The sequence below is a fragment of the Ostrea edulis genome, chromosome 2 (assembly GCF_947568905.1).
Source record: "Ostrea edulis chromosome 2, xbOstEdul1.1, whole genome shotgun sequence".
In the NCBI taxonomy this organism is placed as follows: domain Eukaryota; kingdom Metazoa; phylum Mollusca; class Bivalvia; order Ostreida; family Ostreidae; genus Ostrea; species Ostrea edulis.
This window is the reverse complement of record NC_079165.1, coordinates 107,689,998-107,710,121: the sequence shown is the minus strand read 5'-3', so window position 1 is coordinate 107,710,121 and position 20,124 is coordinate 107,689,998. Positions and strand designations below refer to the sequence as shown.

Here is a 20,124-nt window from a genome sequence, read left to right as displayed (position 1 = left end):
ATTCTAAATTGTTAAAATCACGGCCTCCGGGGGTCGGATGGGGCCACAATAGGGGGTCAAAGTTTTACATACAAATATATAGGGAAAATCTTTAAAAATCTTCTTCTGAAGAACCACTGAGCCAGAAAAGCTGAGATTTATATGAAAGCTTCCTTATATAATGCAAATTCTAAATTGCTAAAATCATGGCCCCCGGGGGTCGGATGGGGCCACAATAGGGGGTCAAAGTTGGTGTTTTTTTTTCTTTTTTCTTTTTTTTTTGTTGTTGATATAGTGCAGATTCAAGTTCGTTAAAATCCTGGACCCCGGGGATTGAATGGGGCCTCAAGGGGGGCATCAAAGTTTTACATACAAATTTATAGGAAAAATCTTTTAAAATCTTCTTCTCAAGAACCACTGAGCCAGAAAAGCTGAGATTTATATGAAAGCTTCCTGATATAGCGCAGATTATAAATTGCTAAGATCATGGCCCCCGGGGTCGGATGGGGCCACAATAGGGGGTCAAAGTTTTACATACAAATATATAGGAAAAATCTTTAAAAATCTTCTTCCCAGAACCACTAAGCCAGAAAAGCTGAGATTTATATGAAAGCTTTCTGATATAGTGCAGATTCAGGTTTGTTGAAATCATGCCCCCCCCCCCCCCCCGGGGGGGGGTAGGATGGGGCCACAATAGGGGATCAAAGTTTTACATACAAATATATAGGGAAAATCTTTAAAAATCTTCTTCTCAAGAACCATTGGGCCAAAGAAGTTCATATTTACATGAAAGCTTTCTGACATAGTGTAGATTCAAGTTTGCAAAAACCATGGCCTCCAGGGGTAGGTTTGGGGCCATAATAGGGACTACGGTTTTACATGCAAATAGATATGGAAAATCTTCTGATATGGACCAAGGTGACTCGGGTGAGCGATGTGGCCCATGGGCCTCTTGTTGGTATTAAGTATTTATCTGTAAAACATTTAAGGTAGCTATTGATAGCTAGCCCCAAAAAAACCGCTCATTGAATTTTTTTCAATTTTATTTATCATAACATTTTGACTTTATCCTAAAACATATCAAAAAATCAACAAAAGTAATCAGGTTAATTTTCGAGGAAAGCGAGATTGAAATCTCCTCTTTTGCAGCCCCAAAAGGCAAAAAATGCCAAAATTGAGCAAATTAACACAAAAGCCAATAAAAATTTTATTGACACCAGAAATATTGTTTGTCATATGTAGTTATGTAAATTAAACACAAACAGATAAAAAATCAACATGGATTAGAAATTCAAAATGCATCTAAGGAAAACATTGGCATGATTCGACTTGGCAATTGGCCAAATTTACCCTAAATGCAAGGTGAAGATAACGAACAGTGATCAATCTCATAACTCCTACAAGCAATACAAAATAGATAGTTGGGCAAACACGGACCCCTGGACACACCAGAGGTGGGATCAGGTGCCTAGGAGGAGTAAGCATCCCCTGTTGACCGGTCACACCCGCCGTGAGCCCCATATCCTGATCAGGTAAACGGAGTTATCCGCAGTCAAAATCAGTGTGCCAAGAACGGCTTAACAATCGGTATGAAACACGTCAGACAGCATTTGACCCAATGCGAGGTTGTATTGACGAACTAGATCGTTATAACGACCATAGAATTTGCGAAATGCTGACTTCAATCGAGACTGTTGAAATCCCTGTACCATTAACTTGTTTGTCAGTAGCTTACCTCGATTTAAAAACTGACTATCCGCAGAACAAGCTCTTTCATATCGAATCAGTTGAGATATATAAACACCATATGCAGGTGATAATGGAATATTGCTACATAAATGTGGGAAGTTGACGATGGAGAAGCTGAAATCATCCCGTTTGTCATACAGTTGAGTTGTTAGTTTGCCGTTAATGTCTACTTTCAATAAAATATCTAAGTATGAAGCAGAAGTGGACGACTCTGTGGTGTCCTTTATTTCCAGCTCACAGGGATATATCAAATCGACATATGAATGAAAGCTATCATTGTTAATAGACAAAACGTCATCGATATATCTAAAAGTCGAATTGAAGGTCACAGCGAGAGATTTTTTCTTCTCACGTAGAAGTTTTTGAATAAATTCTGCTTCATATGAATATAAAAACAGGTCAGCTAACAAAGGAGCACAATTCGTGCCCATGGGAATTCCAACAGACTGTTGGAAGACCTGATCACCAAAGACCACGAAGATATTGTCAATGAGGAACTCTAGCATATTTTTTATTTCAACTTCAGAGTACTTGTGCGTGGAATCAGAATGGTGTTAACAAAGTAAGTTTTTGAATGACCGATCACTAGATATGAATATTTCCGTTTTTGTTGAAGAAGCAACTGTCTATGATGTCAAAAAGTCTAGTCTTTAATTTATCGTGAGGAATGGTCGTGTATAGTGTTGAAAAGTCATAGGTTTTAATGCTATTGATTTGGGAAAAATTCTGTGATTTCAAGTTTACTAAAAGTTCTTTAGAATTTTTTAGAATCCACATTTGATTAACACCACTTCTGGCATATGTAGTCGCACAGTAAGTTTGAAGTTTCTCCTTCACAGCTGTTAACATTTTCGTGAGGAGCAAAGATAGGGGCTTGGTGGAACACTTACTGGATCCAGCAATGTATCTTTGTTTGTAAGGGTTTTTATGTAGTTTAGGAATCCAGTATAGGTACGGTAACTCATATTCATTCGACCTATTGACTGGAATATTAAATGTGTCTAAAACTGAAGCATGGTTTTGAAGAATTTCGTCTTTTGAAAGGGCAGTTGGAGTATAAGTATGATTACCAAAAGTGGAATTAATGCCAAGTTCGTTTAAAATACAGTTGTAATAATGAGCCTTACAAACAAAGACAATGTTGTTACTAGCTTTGTCAGCTGGAACCAAAACATATTCCTCATGTAACCTATCTAATTCTTTTATCACTTCTGGTTTACTAAACACAGAAGGATAGATGGTACGTACTTTGTTTTCATGTGTCTAATGAGGGATTTTAATATCCCTCTTATGCTTTTAACCCATTCTGACAATGTATCAAGTTCTTCTTTTTCATATTTAGCCCATCGTCTGGCATAATCTTCGACAGAACTCATAATAGAGATGAAGTTCTGTCGCCAATTAAAAGACCGAGGTTCTCTGTATTTAGGACCTTTAAGAATAAGTGATTTGAGGTCCTCATTTTCAACTATATCAACATCACCAGTAATGACATGTACAGCTGGACTGTAGTTGAAAGAAGATGAAGAACAAGAACATGTTGGTGGATTACGTATAAGATGGTCTATATCTAAGCACTGCAAAGTTTGTTTATAATTAAAAAGTTTGGATGCAATAGTAGAAGTATAGCTGTAGGAAATACAGGGTGTAGACTTGAACTATGGCGTTTTCTCAAATACTATCAGGCATACATTTTCTGACATCAACAAAATTCTGCTCATAAAATTTCTGATTTTATTTAATTTTTACAATAAGTCAAGTAGTATCTAAAATATTGAATAGAAAAAATATACCAAATGAGGTTTAATCTGAAACTATGTCAGATTTTGTAACCCTACCCCATCCCTTCTAGAAATGAATTTTAAGAGATACAGTCAGCAGAGATAAACTATTGACCTTAAATGATTAAGCATTCCCAAATTACCATATTGAGCATTCAAACTCACAATACTAGAAGTTTCTATGAGCCATTTAAGAATGATATATAGTGTGTGCTATTGCAGTTGACCTTTTCGCACTCACAATGATTGCCTAAATATTTAGTTATTTTTCATACAATTTCTTGTAATAACTGGACCAAATCTATTACTTATACATATTTTTGATAGAAATTTATATCACTATACAGTATAATACACCAAATATGTTTAAATAACCATTTCATATTTCAATAAATAATTAATATCAATGGAAAGAGACCCATGGACTGCCCATGGATCAATACATTTAAGCCATCTGAGTCATCTTACCCTCACAGATAGGTGTGTCTTTCATAAGTTTAAGATTTCTAATTGTAGTTTCACATGGAACCAAACACTCACTATTGGATAACTGAGAATGCATGTTCATGTATATTGCATTAACTAACTGAAGTTTTCCCCAGGTGAAGGTCTATGTTCACTGTATGTATAAGGGGGGGGGGGGGAGTATGAAATTTTTCTAAAAATTTGATATACATTAATGTATCTATGATGTATGTTTCAACTAAATTTTGAATTACAAGGAAAATTCAAACACATTGATTGAAGTTATAAAATTGATATTCTATCATGTGCACATTTTTTACTAATATATCTAAGAAAGAATAATCAACATTGAAATTTCCTTTACATCTATGCAATATTATTGTCTTTCAAAAGGCATGTACTTGTAATATACGAGTACATGTACTTGTTTTCCCTTAAATTCACAATTTAGTTTAAAGTATGTTGTATAACATCCACTGCTCTGAGCTCATATAAGTGAATTAATGTTTTTCATCCAGTCCCAAATTTTGCAGTAGTTCTTTAATCTTCGGAACTTGATCAAACATTTTTAAATTTGTGGAGTTGTGGGGGTCCAGGGGATATGTCATCATCACTGTAAATGGAGTACCTGTTCAAAATATAGATAAATATATTTAAATATAGCAAAAAAAGATGAATATCTGATATACTCAGAATTGTCTTTACAAATGTTTATCAAAAAAAATATAGTACCTCTCTTGCTGTTATACTTGTTGACTCGAAATCCACTTCAACCTGCACTGGTCCTATCTAACCTCCCTCGGTCTTCAGGCTGATGTCTAGAAAAAAGATCATCATAATTGATATTTGCACAGTTAGGTCTATATTATGCCATTGAGTAATTAGATTGCGTCAGACAATGTGAATTTTAAAACTGTGTCTCAACACATATTCAGTTAAAATTCATAAATACTGATGTTTCAAAATTATAAATTGCAATGAGATGACATGTATATATGTTTTCATAAACTGCCATAGACTTATCATATCTGTTTTATTTACAAAATGTGGGTCAAGAGAAGGGCATACGTGTAGTATACATATCTTACTTATACATACAGTGCATACATTTGCCTATGAGAGGGCATATGGCGACTTGTGATTAATTTACATTATTTAAAAAGGTTTTGCCAACCTACATGTTTGTGTGAAACACGAAACTTCAGGTTTGATATATTTCTTAGGTCACTGAAATTTCAAAGTAATAGTATATGTATACTATAGTCTAGGGAATTATAATTCAACACATGCCCCCCCCCCCCCCCCTTCCATTTTTTATCCGGTTCCCTCATACCCCTAGATAGTAGGTCTATACAGATATTTGTTTTTCATTACTTTTATACATGTAGTTCAAGGTATGTTATTTTCGTAACGGTTATTTTCATAACGATATTATTATTTTCTTAATAAAAGAGTTGTGAGAGCCCATGTTTACAAATGTGGTATACATTTACATGACATCCGTTCGTTTACAATCACATGCACAGGTGGGAGTTATATTTTATGCACATATGGAATACATATATAAATACAAAATAATACATCTACTGTATGTCGTGTGTTTAAACTTACAGATGTTATTATAAATCGCGTTGTGAAATAGCAGAGGAAATGTGAGTTCAACTTTTGAATACAAATTTATGGCATTTTTTTCACTCACCATACGAAACTATGATTTCGTTGTCCAAGTTGAATGCATCCACCAACTTCCTCTTCTTGCAAGAAACTTTGTTTAGCCTCTCAATAACTGTATAAACAGTATTTAATCTCTCAGCATGTAGCACTCGGACATTACGATGCATCAATCAACAACTTTGTTTACGTAGCGCATCTATGTACATGGATTGGTGGTTGGTTTAACATTTCGATTAGCAAAAAGTTTCACACAGATGAAACATTTGATCTACCATTATTACAGACATTGACGTATACTTATGTGGTATGTGCATATATTCTGTAGAGTACTCAGTCACAGCAACAAAATGTAATGATTCCGGATATTTGAGGTACGACCATGCGGAGTTCTCAATTAGTAACTTTCCATCACGTGATCTAATTTGTGTATAAATACCGAGACTCCGCAGTCGTCTGTGTCATTTGTTGCTAGCGTTCATCAGAGGAAAGAAGAAGAAAACAGTGTAAGTTTGTAAATTAAATAAAGTATAATTCCTCGCCTGTTCTTACAGTTAGAGAGTGAATTTGGAAGGCCATCAGAAGTCTGGCCTGCCACGAAGAGGTTGACCTCCAGTAAAGAGGCTAGCCATAGTTTGTTTTCTTCAGTGTCGTCCGCATTGGCTGAACAGACCGTCGTCCAGGCCGCTATACTCATTGTCCGTCCTGAATAAGGCATCCTACAGTGAGTGTAGTGGTTGAAGGGCTACCACATATACTGTCCGTCCTGAATAAGGCGTCCTACAGTATATGGGGTAATCCGAGGGCGACTGGGCTCTACATTTTAAGTTAGCACTACCAGTTTATCGTTGCTTGCCTCTGGTTGATATAGTGGTTCTCTGTTTGATGATAATTAACCTAGATAAGGTTAGGACATATTTGTATATTTTGGCAGTCCACTAAAATCATACCAATTAGTTTGAATTAATTATTGTTGAATACCCCAAACCCTGGAATTGACCAGGTACGATCCCAGAATTGAATGTAAATACGTTAGAGAACTTGGTGGCAGCGTCGGGATTTGGGGTAAAATTCTATCATTAAAGTTTACATTTGTTTTTGGTTTATTTTAGTCGACTTTGTTTAATTTTGTAAATTACTGTTATGTCTGAGAGCGATGTGAATGCTGAGATGACTGCCTTAGAGCAGGAGCTAAGTAGGCTTCAGGCTAGTATAAATAAAAGTCGGACAAGGCCAGCCGCCAGAGATTCGGGATTACCTGAAAGTAGGCAGACTACCATAGATGACCAAGGTTACATACGGGAGGGCGCAAGACCTAAAACTGTTAGGACGACCACCCTACCTAATACATATACTAGGCCTGACAGTCTTGCTGATTTAAGTAGGGCAGATGATGGCGGGCCAGATAGATTTTCTATTACGAGCACACCATACCATGCGAATACATCCAGGCATGATTTTCCAGTGATGAATGAGACTGACATGTAATGATACTTTGATTACAGTATATAGAAAATAGTTTAAACATGTAATATATGCTTTGTTCACTTATTGTAGATGGCGAAGACGAAAGTTACTCCAGCGAATTGTCGTAGATGCCCTATGTGTACGTTTGTGGCAAGGTCAGGAGAAGAATATAAAAGTCATGTTCTGCAGTGTTCTATGAGAACATTTAACTGCACTTACTGTACCTACTCCAGCAATAAGGAGATCAATGTCAAGAGACATGAAAGAAGAAGCCACCCTGGCCTTATCGAGGAACCCATCAAACTGGATGGAAAACCTGATAAGAGCAAAGAGTCAACCAGTAGTAAAAGTGTAGAGGAAGAAGCAGAAAAGCCAGAGGAAGAGTGGCTGAAGCAAGATTATGGGGATATTATTGGTTGTGTCTCCTCTGACAGTAGCGATAATGAAGGGGAGTCGCATGAGTCTCAACCGAAGAAAGATGAACCATCTACTAATGAAGATTTGCTGGAGGGAAGAGTAATCCGGAAACAGACAGCACCCAGCAGACCTTTCGTTCCTAAAGTCAAGATTCCTCCTCCCACTGGTAATCCAGAAATGGAAAATAAACAAGACACAAGATGTGAAAGTTGTAAGAGAAAGTTATCCATGGTGGACATTGGAATCCAGACAGAGGCTTGTCAGAAATCTATCTCGTTTAAGCGGATCAAGAGGTTCCGTGAGGGTGATATTGACATTGAAGAAATAGTTGAAGAGAAAACAGAATTCTGCTGACTTTTTGGTTGTGTATAACGGTAGATAGTGAATATATAGTTGTTTAAAAAAAAGAAGAAAGGAATTCTTTGTAAATTGTTCGTTCTATCTTTTATTAAACCTTTGTCTAAAATAAAAGAATTGTTTAGTTTCGAAGCTGTACATGCGGGACGCACGTCATCGGAGGCATGGGCAGTGTAATGATTCCGGATATTTGAGTTACGACCATGCGGAGTTCTCAATTAGTAACTTTCCATCACGTGATCTAATTTGTGTATAAATACCGAGACTCCGCAGTCGTCTGTGTCATTTGTTGCTAGCGTTCAACAGAGGAAAGAAGAAGAAAACAGTGTAAGTTTGTAAATTAAATAAAGTATAATTCCTCGCCTGTTCTTACAGTTAGAGAGTGAATTTGGAAGGCCATCAGAAGTCTGGCCTGCCACGAAGAGGTTGACCTCCAGTAAAGAGGCTAGCCATAGTTTGTTTTCTTCGGTGTCGTCTGCATTGGCTGAACAGACCGTCGTCCAGGCCGCTATACTCATTGTCCGTCCTGAATAAGGCATCCTTCAGTGAGTGTAGTGGTTGAAGGGCTACCACATATACTGTCCGTCCTGAATAAGGCGTCCTACAGTATATGGGGTAATCCGAGGGCGACTGGGCTCTACATTTTAAGTTAGCACTACCAGTTTATCGTTGCTTGCCTCTGGTTGATATAGTGATTCTCTGTTTGATGATAATTAACCTAGATAAGGTTAGGACATATTTGTATATTTTGGCAGTCCACTAAAATCATACCAATTAGTTTGAATTAATTATTGTTGAATACCCCAAACCCTGGAATTGACCAGGTACGATCCCAGAATTGAATGTAAATACGTTAGAAAAACACTTTCGAAACCCCTTTTTGTTTTTCGACTATTCCATGACGGAGTAAGGAATTCCGGAAAATGAATTCACGTGAAAATACACAATTTTTACTGATCACGTGGTTGCTATCCGTCGCTAATTTAATTTTTACTACGGATAACTCCGTCTTCCTGATCAAGATATAGTGCTCATGGCGGGCTTGACCGGTCGACTGGGGATGCTTACTCCTCCTATGCACCTAATCCCACCTCTGGTGTGTCCAGGGGTCCGTGCTTTCCCACCTATCTATTTGTATTACTTGTAAGAGTTATGAGATTGATCACTGTTCGTTATCTTCGCCTTTTATACATATGTAGGAAAAGCAGAAAGGAATGTACCAAAATTGTGAATTTCGCAGCCTCATGGTTCTTACTCCAAGGTAGATCCAAAATAATTATATATTGTTAATATAACATATTATGTAAAATCTTCCATCAGTATAAACATTTTTGGGACCCTTTGTGTTTTAAGAATACATCTTGTTTTACATTCCTGCTGACTATTAGAATTTAGCTTAGCTATGCAGAACAGAAAAATTAGTATCAATTTCATAGCCTTGGGGTTAGAGATCTTTAAACTAATGGTCAGGTGACCGATAGGGCCTGTGGGCCTCTTGTTTATCAGATGGCCATCCATTACTTCTGACACCGGGTCCTTGGTAAAGGATCCATCACTACCTTGATTATGGACCACTAGGTTATATAAAAACACATCTACCCCAAACCTGTCCATCAACCCCTCCCGTATTGACTAGAACATCACCTTGAAAAAAGTAACATTTTTTCAATTTCTTTCAAATCAGATTTCATTATCCTGAAGAACCCATAGCATATTTACATTCAATTCGTAAAACCACCACAGTGGTTTATAGGTAGAGCGTTCGTCCTGCAGTGGTTTATAGGTAGAGCGTTCGTCCTGCAGTGGTTTATAGGTAGAGCGTTCGTCCTGCAGTGGCTTATAGGTAGAGCGTTCGTCCCGCAGTGGTTAATAGGTAGAGCGTTCGTCCCGCAGTGGTTTATAGGTAGAGCGTTTGCCTCAAATAGTTCGACTGAATCCCGGCCGTGACAGACCTAAGTCGTTTAAACAGGTAGTGACAGTTTCATCGCCAAACGCTCGGCATAATAATAATAAAGCCTTTATTTATCCAGGATAACATAAATTAGCATATAGCTAGTTTCCATTGTGGTTCTGTATCAGGTGTGAATGCTACGGATCGTCGGAGATGACCTTAAAAACGAATGTCCCGTGTCACAGTAGGTGCGGCACGCTAACGAACCCTCACTGCTTGACGGCTGTAAACGCTGAGCTGTAAGCGCTGAGCATAGTCCTAAATTTGAAGCCCTTCACTGGTCTTGGTGACTTCTCCATATCATATGAGTGAACAACTCTCGTGAGGGACGTTAAGCAAAATACAATCGTAAAATACAAATTGCTTTCTTGGCACATATCAATACATGTAATTGCATTTTTGCAAACCTTGACTTTCCGAAGTGCTGTTCAGTTGCTTGTTGCTTTTAATGGTTCAACAACCATTCTCAGGTTAAAGAGCATCTACAGGGACTAGGTTGTTAATGTGATTACGATACTTGTGGGAACTTAAAATATATACAGATTTGTTACACAGTAAGATGATATAAGTGTGCTCCATTTTTACATTCAGAGAAAAAAACGAAAGGATGGATGTTAGAAAAGTGCCCTTGGGGTTAAAATAAGAAAAAAAAACGCAATACAAAATTGGACTATCAATACAGATAGCATAATACAAACCAACGAATGACATCTTGGTATATGTAAGGTGAAGATAACGAACAGTGATGATAACGAGGTGATCAATCTCATAACTCTTATAAAGAATACAACATTAAGAGTAGGGTGAACACGGACCCCCTGGACACACTTGAGGTGGGATCAGGTGACTAGGAAGAGTAAGCATCCCCTGTTGACCGGTCACACCCGTCTTGAGCTCTTTGTGTTGATCAGGTAAACGGAGTAATCCGTAGTGAAAATCAGTATAAAAAATGCCTTGGTCAGACGTTATTTGATCCAATGAAATGTTATGTTGGTAAATTAGATCAATATAACAACTATAGAATATGCTGACTTTAAACGAGACTGGTGAAAGTATTCCTTTTTTCCATATTTATTGAAGCAACTGTATGTTTTAAGTATCTTTAATACAATCTATGGTCGACGTCGTATAGCTTTGTGTATTGGTCTCTGACTTCCTAGATCATGTATTAACCAAAGGGAGATTGCACCAATATGATTTTTAATCAGTGTATTTAGTAATAGCTCAACCAATTGAATAGCAGTGTGAGCTACAGCAGTCCTTCTATCCGTGAATCGCATGTTATTCGTCTGTCCGGCAGCATTCCCGTCATGCCTCGTACAAATGTTCCTCCAGTGGGGGCGTAAAGCGGCGTCTTTTTTTTTCTTTTTTCTTTTTTGAGTGATTCGAATTTCAAGATAACTGTCATGCCTTTTGATTGCCTGAAATTATACCTGTCAGGTGGGCGATTCAGACTATGGGTTGCAGGCGTAAATGTGGTGCTCCTGTATAGAAATCCTGTTAGGATTACGGTTACTACCTCAGGATTGATTACCATTACTGTGATCTAGCATATTATCTTTTGAATCGTAAACATTTAGATGTTGAATGAAGAATACGGATTATCTTTTCACTTCATACGAATTTGTGTTTAAATGTAATCTATGCGAAATTTTGATATGTTTAGTAAAGGTAAACAATTATGCTTCCATGTTGCTTTTCACAGGATGTCATGTCCTGACCCCTGTAACGGTTTGGCAATGAAAATCATCCATATTTTGTATATAGACCATGTATTTGAAGATCTCTACATAGTCACACCAGATTAAGAGCTTTCTAATATTTTGTACATGTATCCAAATGTATTATCAAGGTAAATACAAAATCACATGGAGAAATGTTTGTAATATTTGTCTAGAACACAGGTCTGAAATTGTATATCTTCACTATATTGAAATTTAGACTACAAGTTTCAGAGTGAACTTGAGGTGTGGCCTTACCCTCACTCTAGCTCAATTATAAATCAAGGTAATAGTTCTGACAAGTGCGTGTCTTTATGGAAATCAATAATCCATGTTGTCTCTCTAGTTGGTGCTGATTTCTGTGAAACATAAATATTGAAATTAAACTATGTGGATCATAAGTTCTGTTCAAGTGTAGATTTAACTATGTAGATCGTCAGTTGTGTTTAGGTGTAGATGTTGGTGACCAATGAGCTGTACTGTGTCAGTTAAATTTCTAGTTTCCCCTTTTGACACTCCATGCATATCACAGGTAAAATTGCAACATATGTTTAACATATGTTTGGATATTCATATGTTAAACATATATATGTTTAACATATGTTATACATATGATTTTATCATCATATGGCGAACATATGTTTTGAACATACGTTTAACGTATGTTTGAAACATATATTGAACATACTGCAAACTCCAAACATATGATTAACACAAGGTGAAAAATGTATATGTTTAACATATGTTTGAAAACATACGTTGACCTTTAAGTGCTCATTTTATATGATTAACATATGTTTGAAAACATATGTTAATCATATGTTTAACATATGTTAAACATATGTTGCAATTTTACCAGTGTATATATATTAATGAAATCCAGGTGAAACGAATTTAGTGTGGCCTGTAATTTCTATTCAGATGAGATATACCTGTACGGGAGGAGAATGAACCTTGTAAAGATTTCTGGCCTTCATCTATACAACATTTTAAAGATGAGACCCGCGGGGTACCGGTGTTGTAGCAAAGACATTCCCATGGCAAAACGGGTCCGGGTTAGAATTTTTACAAAGCGTCCACCATTGAACAAAGTCAGTATAGAGTTTCCCCTGGGCGAAAAAAAAAACCCTGGGATAGAGTTGTCCTCTTTTGTTTCCCGACTGCACTTATTTTAGCGCATCATTCTAGAACACAAATCATGACATTTTATGGTGTATTTTTAAAAGAAATAAAGATCATAACTTTAATGTGCCACTTGTATGTTTATTTACATGAAACGTATGTCATATTTACATGTGTTACTTATAAATATTTCTCTGGATGACCCATGGCATATATATGTAGTCATTACAAGTAATGGTAGTACAATAGAATGATACATTCATCCCTAAAGAACGCTTCTGACACTCATTCAAGAACACAGAATACTTAAAACAGATAGAAATCAGTAAAACATTTTGTACAACCTTCACCATTGCTAAAACATATTTATTCATCTCAAAGATTTCCTATATTTGCATAAAACACCAAACTTTATACACTAGAATATATATACTAGCGGGGGAAAAAAACTGCATTATAAAATTTAGTATAATTTTTCTATATTTATTGTTTATATTCATAAAATCTAAACAATCGATAAAGGTGATGTTTTTTAACAATATCGGATCGTACCAAACTCAGATGCACGGACTTTTTCATGGTTAGTGAACACATGTTGTTTATTGAAGTGTTCGTACGCACGAGTATTACTGGCCCATACTGTTTGGAGTAAGAAGTGTAAAAGGTTTGTTTGGACACTACTCGTTAAGGAAAGCACTTTAGTTTTGACAAAATTTACCCTTCTGTCATGTCACGACTCAGCGAAAACCAACGTAACCGTGCTGTTGGGATGCTTCTAGCTGGAATGGCACAAAATAACGTAGCAAGGCACTGAAGTTCATTGGAATACCATCCCGTCATTATGAAGACGTTTCCAACAATCTGGTAACACCCGGGATTGACCATGTTCTGGGCGTCTTCGTGTGACGTCGCGTCGACAGGACAACCACATTAGACTTGTGCACTGAGAAATCGTTTGCAGACAGCAAGGTTGACTGCTCGTAGCATTCCTGGACTTCGACCAATCAGTTCAAGAACTGTGCATAATCGTCTGCGCGATATTCTGTTCACTGATGAATCCAGATTTCATTTGGATAGCAGTGACGGCCGTTGTAGAGTGTATCGTCGCGTTGGGGAGCGGTACCAGGACGCTTGTGTTGTGCAACGTCGACAATTCGGTGGAGGTAGCATTATGGTGTGGAGTTGAATAACAGCACGTGGAAGGACCCCTCTACAAATTGTCAATGGAAATCTCACCGGCGTACGCCATCGAAACGAAATTATTCAGCGCCATGTGATACCCTTCATACAGAGATAGCAAAATCACATCACTCTGCAGCAAGACAACGCAAGGCCACATGTAGCACATGTAGTCAGGGACTTTTTTTGTTCAACAGAATGTCGATGTCTTGCCTTAGTCAACTGTTTCCCCCGATTTATCACCGATCAAGCACGTCTGGTATGAAATCGAACGACGTCTACGCCGTTTACCAACTCAGCCAGTGACATTGGTTGATTTAGGCCAGGCTTTAACCAACATCTGGAACAACATCCCTCAAGCATTTCTGAATACTTTAGTGACATCAATGAGGCGCCATTGTCAAGCATACGTGAATGCAAATGGTGGTCACACACGTTATGAACTTTGTTAATTCAAGTTCGAATACCAGTGTCTTTCGAGTGTGCTGAAATTGACATTATTCGACAGTAATATTAATGGATTATGAAATGTTGTAACGAATACATTTGTTAACAGTATTACAAAACATAAAATTTGTTCATTGTTAATTTTTTCATAAGTTAAATAATGCACAATTTCTTTTTTCCGCTAGTATATATCTAAATTCATTTAAATCATGAAAAATATGAAATCCACCAAAAATATCATTAAGTTCTAATTAATTTATATTGTTGTGTGATCAAATGATGGGTTCAACCTCCAAGCTCCACATCCTCTGAAAAATAAGGAACATACTGTATTGTACATAAATGCAAGGTGAAGATAACGAACAGTGATCTATCTCATAACTCCTATAAGCAATACAAAACAGAGAGTTTGGCAAACAAGGGCCCCCATATATACCAAATGTGGGATCAGGTGCTTAGGAGTAAGCATTCCCTGTCGAACGGTCGCACCCACTGTAAGCCCAATATCTTGATCTCCCTAAAGGAGTTATCCGTAGTCAAAATCAGTGTGCCAAGAACGGCCTAACAATCGGCATAAAACATATACATGTTAAAGTATACAAAAGCTATAACTCATTGGTGTATTTGTCAAGCAAATCAATCATTTAGATAAAAATATTGTTTGCAAAAATGTAAGCTTAGTCTCAACTTAATGTACTAATTTAGTAAGTCGACAAAGGCCTAATTGTGGGAAATGAATTTAAACATAAGATTTCACGTTTTGAATTTACGTTGCATTGTACATTCTAGAAATAGAACCGGAAACGGATAGATAGCTAGAAATAGTAAAGGGATGTGCTGTCATTAGGGGGAAATTCTTTACTGGGGGGGGGGGGTGCATTTTCTCAGAGGGGGAGATAAGATGGGCCCGGGTTAATTTTTCCGTGAGAGAAATTACAGTCTCATTTTCCCGGGGTGTCTTATTCAGGTCTGTTTTCTCGGTAGGTAATTATGTACGAGAGTCTATATACTTAGTGTCCTTAGGACAGGTTTAGTTTAAGCCAATACCAATTGTTTTTCCAATGAGTACTACTCTTTACTGTCACATTTTGACTAATAAGGAACATTTTAGTTGTCATCTTCTTACACACACGATATGAAGGATGTCGTGGTTTCCGTGTTATAAGATATACATGTATTTTTAGTTCAGAAAAGTTTGAGATAAGCTACTAGGAAGTGAAATATTCGCAGTACGGGGCATTTTCTGCCTAACTGTTCCGATAAAACGAAACGTTTTGCCTAACCTGTTTTTATCCCGCTGACAAATATACTTTGAATTCCGATCCCGTTGTGAATTGTATCATTAGTAAGATATAGTTCGTGAACTCAGCCCAGGGATAAATATAATCCATACAAAAATGTAGATGTTGATTATGATAATAATGATGACCTCTACATGCATAGTTTTATCTGCTTAGTTTTATAAGAACCTGTCTGCTGAACACCAGAAAAACAGTCACACCGACATGGACCGCTCTGTGTAGCTATGTTTTCTATATCTATCAGACCTAAATGGTTAATCAAAATCAAAGTGCTCAAAATACGACGGTATTTTTGTAGTAGAATATATATCTATGAAAACGTAAAGATAACGAACATTGATCTATAAAGGATGCGGAATCACGAGTAGGATAAACATGGATCCCTTGAAACACTAGAAGCAACATTAGGTGCCTAGGAGAGTAACCATCCCCTGTTAACCGGTAAATGGTCTAACAATTCCTATGAAACACACCAGACTGAATTTGACCTATTCACGGGTTATACTTGCAAATTTGATCATTATAACGATATATAATTTGCAAACTGTAGACTTTCAACGAGACTGTTGAAACCCCTGTAACATAATCTCATTTGTCAGTAGCCTGTCGCGATTCATAAATTGATCATACATAAAACATGCTTTCACGCATAGAATCAGTTGAGAGACATGATGACCACATAAGGTGATAATGGAATCTTGTTACATAAATATGGGAAGTTGACGATGGAGAAGCTGAAATCATCCCGTTTGTCATGAACCTGAGTTTGCCGTTAAACTATGTATATAATGTTTCTGATTATGATAGTTCAGTTGGAATAACCCGGTAACGTCATTACACCAAAATTGAAGATAACAGTGCTTAACTTCACAACTCTTAAAAGGAATACATAATATAGAGTTGGGGAAGCATGACTGATTCAATACACAAGAGCTTGTTCTGCGTATGATCAGTTTTTAAATCGAGGTAGTCTACTGACAGAAAGCTACTGACAAATAAGATAATGTTAAAGGGGTTTCAACAGTCTCGTTTAAAGTCAACAATTCGCAAATTTTATGGTCGTTGTAACGCTGTAGTTTGTCAATACTACCTATCATAGGGTCAAATGCTGTCTGAGTGATCCGAAGTTTGAGATGACTGTCATGACTTTTTCATAAATGTTGCTAAAAATATTGGGGATGCAGAACAAGTAGATGAAAATCACCCAAGTATACAGGCAATAAAAGCAAATAAAACAGAATTACCACAACAACATCCATTTTCCTTTAAAGGTGTCACTGAAGACTTTGTAACAAAAAGTATAAAGAAAATAAATATTAAAAAAGCCACTGGTATTGATGGAATTTCTCCAAAACTCTAACACATCGCTTTACCAGTTATCAGCAAACCTCTAAGTCAACTAATTAACATGTCCCTATCAACATCAACTTTCCCTTACCAGCTTAAGATAGCACAAGTGACACCATTACACAAGAAGAATAGTTCATTAGAGAAGGGCAACTGTAGACCTGTTAGTGTTCTTCCTGCAATCTCAAAAGTTTTTGAAAGAGCAATTGAAAATCAGTTAACAATGTTTTTTAAAAATGTTTTCAATCCTTTTTTGGCAGCTTTTCGGTCAGGTTTTGGATGTCAGTCAACTTTATTAAGAGTAATTGAAGATTGGAAACAAGCATTGGATAAAAACAAGTACACAGCAGCAATTTTAATGGACCTTTCTAAAGCCTTTGACTGCCTTCCTCATGAACTACTTCTTCTTAAACTAAAAGCATATGGTCTCTCAAAAGCAGCACGAGAGATGTTAAGTAGCTATCTCTCATGTAGAAAACAGTGTGTTAAAGTAGGGGAGCACACCAGTATCATGTCAAATATAATCAAAGGTGTGCCACAAGGGTCTATCCTCGGCCCCTTACTCTTTAACATCTTTATCAATGACCTCTTTCACTTTGTAAATAAATGTAATCTCTACAACTATGCAGATGACAATACTTTATCAAAATCAGATAAATCTTTAAATCATGTAATAACAGCACTTCAAGATGACAGTAGATATCTGATTAAATGGTTTAAATCAAACAAAATGCAGGCAAATCCAGAAAAATTCCAAGCTATCTCTGTTGGAAACAAAACACACAATGAAAACATAGTTTTTGATTTAGATGGGATAAAAATTTCATGTGATGAAGAAATAAAATTGTTGGGTATTACAATTGATTTTAAACTTTCTTTCAACACACATATTACCAATATTTGTAAAAAGGCAGCAAGGCAATTAAATGTTCTTAAACGAATAGGCAAACATCTTAGCAAATTAGGTAAATTAACCATATATCATTCATTTATTATGTCAAATTTTAGTTATTGCCCGTTGACATGGCACTTCTGCACTGAACAAAACACCCGCAAAATTGAAAAGATTCAGGAAAGAGCTCTGAGGTTTATCTATGGTGACTATAAAAGTACTTACGAAAACCTATTAAAACAATCTAAATTGCCTTCACTAAAAACCAGAAGAATGTGAACAATAGCTTTAGAAACTTTTAAAATTATCAACAAACTGTCCCCACTTTTTTTTTTACAAGATCTAGTTGTTATAAAAAATCATTCATACAATTTTAGATATACAAATACAACGGAAGTACCAAGACCTAGAACAACCAGGTACGGGATTAAATCTTTCAGATATGAGGCAGCAAAGCTCTGGAACTCTTTGCCAAACGAAGCAAGAAATATTACATCATATAATCTATTCTCAAATTATATTCAAAATTGGTGTGGGGAATTAAATTGTAAATGCAGCTCATGCAAATTCCAGCCTCTCCTGCCTAAATCTTAAAGTTTTGATCTAACTTCTAACTATGCTTCTAAGCTTACATGTACAAATTTAACTGTTTTATTTTTACTCCGCTCTGTCTCTTAGGTATGCATATTTATTTATTCTATGTATATATCCATATTTTTATGTTTGTGTTGCAAACTGTTTTCAGTGCTGCATGCGCATCTTAATATAGCTAGTCCCTGTGTATATGTATGCATGACTTGTGATGTCTGTATACATGTATGCGTCCTGTTTTATTTCAAAATTCAGTTTTTATGTCTATGCATGCAATTATATATCATTAGTGCTTTGTGGGGTTTTTTAATGCTATATAGTCGGTTAAAGAGCTCTTAGCTCATGTTTATTGTTTACCTGTATATAGTTTCCGACTTTAAATAAAAATTACTTACTTACTTTTATAAAAAAAAATTACTTACTTACTTTTTTTTATGCCTTTTGATTAGCAGAATTTATACGAGCCAGGTCAGCGATTCAGGCTTTGGGTTGCAGTCTTCAACACCATGTCAGATACATGTATGATGATCCTGTATATGAATCAATTACTATGTTAAATAGTTCACGATTGATTACAAGGACTGTAATCCAGCCTACTGTTTTTTTAAAATCATAACTATTGAAATGTTTAGAATTGGTTTAATAGTTTGATGAATTCGGATAATATTTTCATGTCTTACGAATTTATGTGTTTCTCCAATTCTCGCAAAAAAATTAAGTACAGGAGCAATGTAACCAAACCATGTCTCTATATCTCATTTTTTGCTGAGATGATCTCATACCTTGATCTCCAGCTCAGGTCATTTGTACAATGTACGAGGGGGGAGGGGGCATGTATTTATATATCTAATGCATTATAGATGTGTCCCAATTTATTGTCGTGTAAATTTAGATAATACCGAAGTTACTTGTAGAAAGGTGGGTTTTTTTCTCTATGATATATAGGATACAGGGGATGCTTACTCCTCCTAGGCACCTGATCCCACCTCTGGTATATCCAGGGGTCAGTGTTTGCTCAGTTCTCTATTTTGTATTGCTTATAGGAGTTATGAAATTGATGAATGTTCGTTATCGTCGCCTTTCATTTACTTTTTAAGCCATATAAACTCAGCGTTAAGTAGTATCTTAAGTTACATTGGGACTGATAGTTGTGACGTAAACCTCACCCAAGGACAGTCATTAAGTCGCTGTAATCAAATTCCATTTGTTCTGACATGTACATGCATTTGTGTCCTATCAAAATGACGTGATTCAGTCTAACATGTGACTTGCATTCAGGTGAAGGAAAATAATAATGAAGGTCGTACAACTTGCTGACCTTCAACTATAGAACACATCAAATATTATCAAATATCAAGAAGAAAGCGGTATATCTTCCTTTAGGACAGGTCTAGTTTAAACTTAGTAAATACTGATTTATGATCCCTAGAGTACCCTTTACCTGATAGAAATAAACCTTCAAAGGCAGCCTCCTCACAACGAATAGATTTATAGGTCAAATGGGAATATTTCTAGGTCTTTATACTTCAAATAGTATGGTGAAGATCTCGTGTGATTTACGGGAAAAAATGAAATATTTATTTCGACTAGTTACATTGCAATAACATTCTGAATGAATCTCCTAATCGTTATCTTCTTACAAACAAGAACGATATTCCGGTCTCTATGTCCAATGATATACTTGTAA

General features: G+C 36.4%; 1 protein-coding gene and 1 long non-coding RNA gene across 6 annotated transcripts in view; one reads left to right on the top strand and one right to left on the bottom strand.

The window, feature by feature from the left end:
* Nucleotides 1-6,788: 6,788 nt before the first annotated feature.
* LOC130051553 (RE1-silencing transcription factor-like) lies at nucleotides 6,789-7,883 on the top strand. The gene is made up of 2 exons (XM_056153571.1): nucleotides 6,789-6,968; nucleotides 7,203-7,883. The coding sequence occupies exons 1-2, from the start codon at nucleotides 6,789-6,791 to the stop codon at nucleotides 7,881-7,883; spliced, it is 861 nt and encodes a 286-aa protein (XP_056009546.1).
* A 4,917-nt stretch (nucleotides 7,884-12,800) lies between these two features.
* Nucleotides 12,801-20,124, bottom strand: part of LOC125678390 (uncharacterized) — a 46,332-nt gene continuing 39,008 nt past the window's right edge. Inside the window, exons 13-14 of one of the 5 annotated variants that reach the window (XR_008800402.1) lie at nucleotides 18,864-18,967; nucleotides 12,801-18,104 (exon numbers count right to left, since the gene is read on the bottom strand). This is a non-coding gene — a long non-coding RNA (uncharacterized LOC125678390). Of the gene's footprint in view, nucleotides 18,105-18,859; nucleotides 18,968-20,124 lie in introns of all 5 variants that reach the window. The other 4 variants (XR_008800403.1, XR_008800400.1, XR_008800401.1 and 1 more) reach the window with 4 other exon arrangements.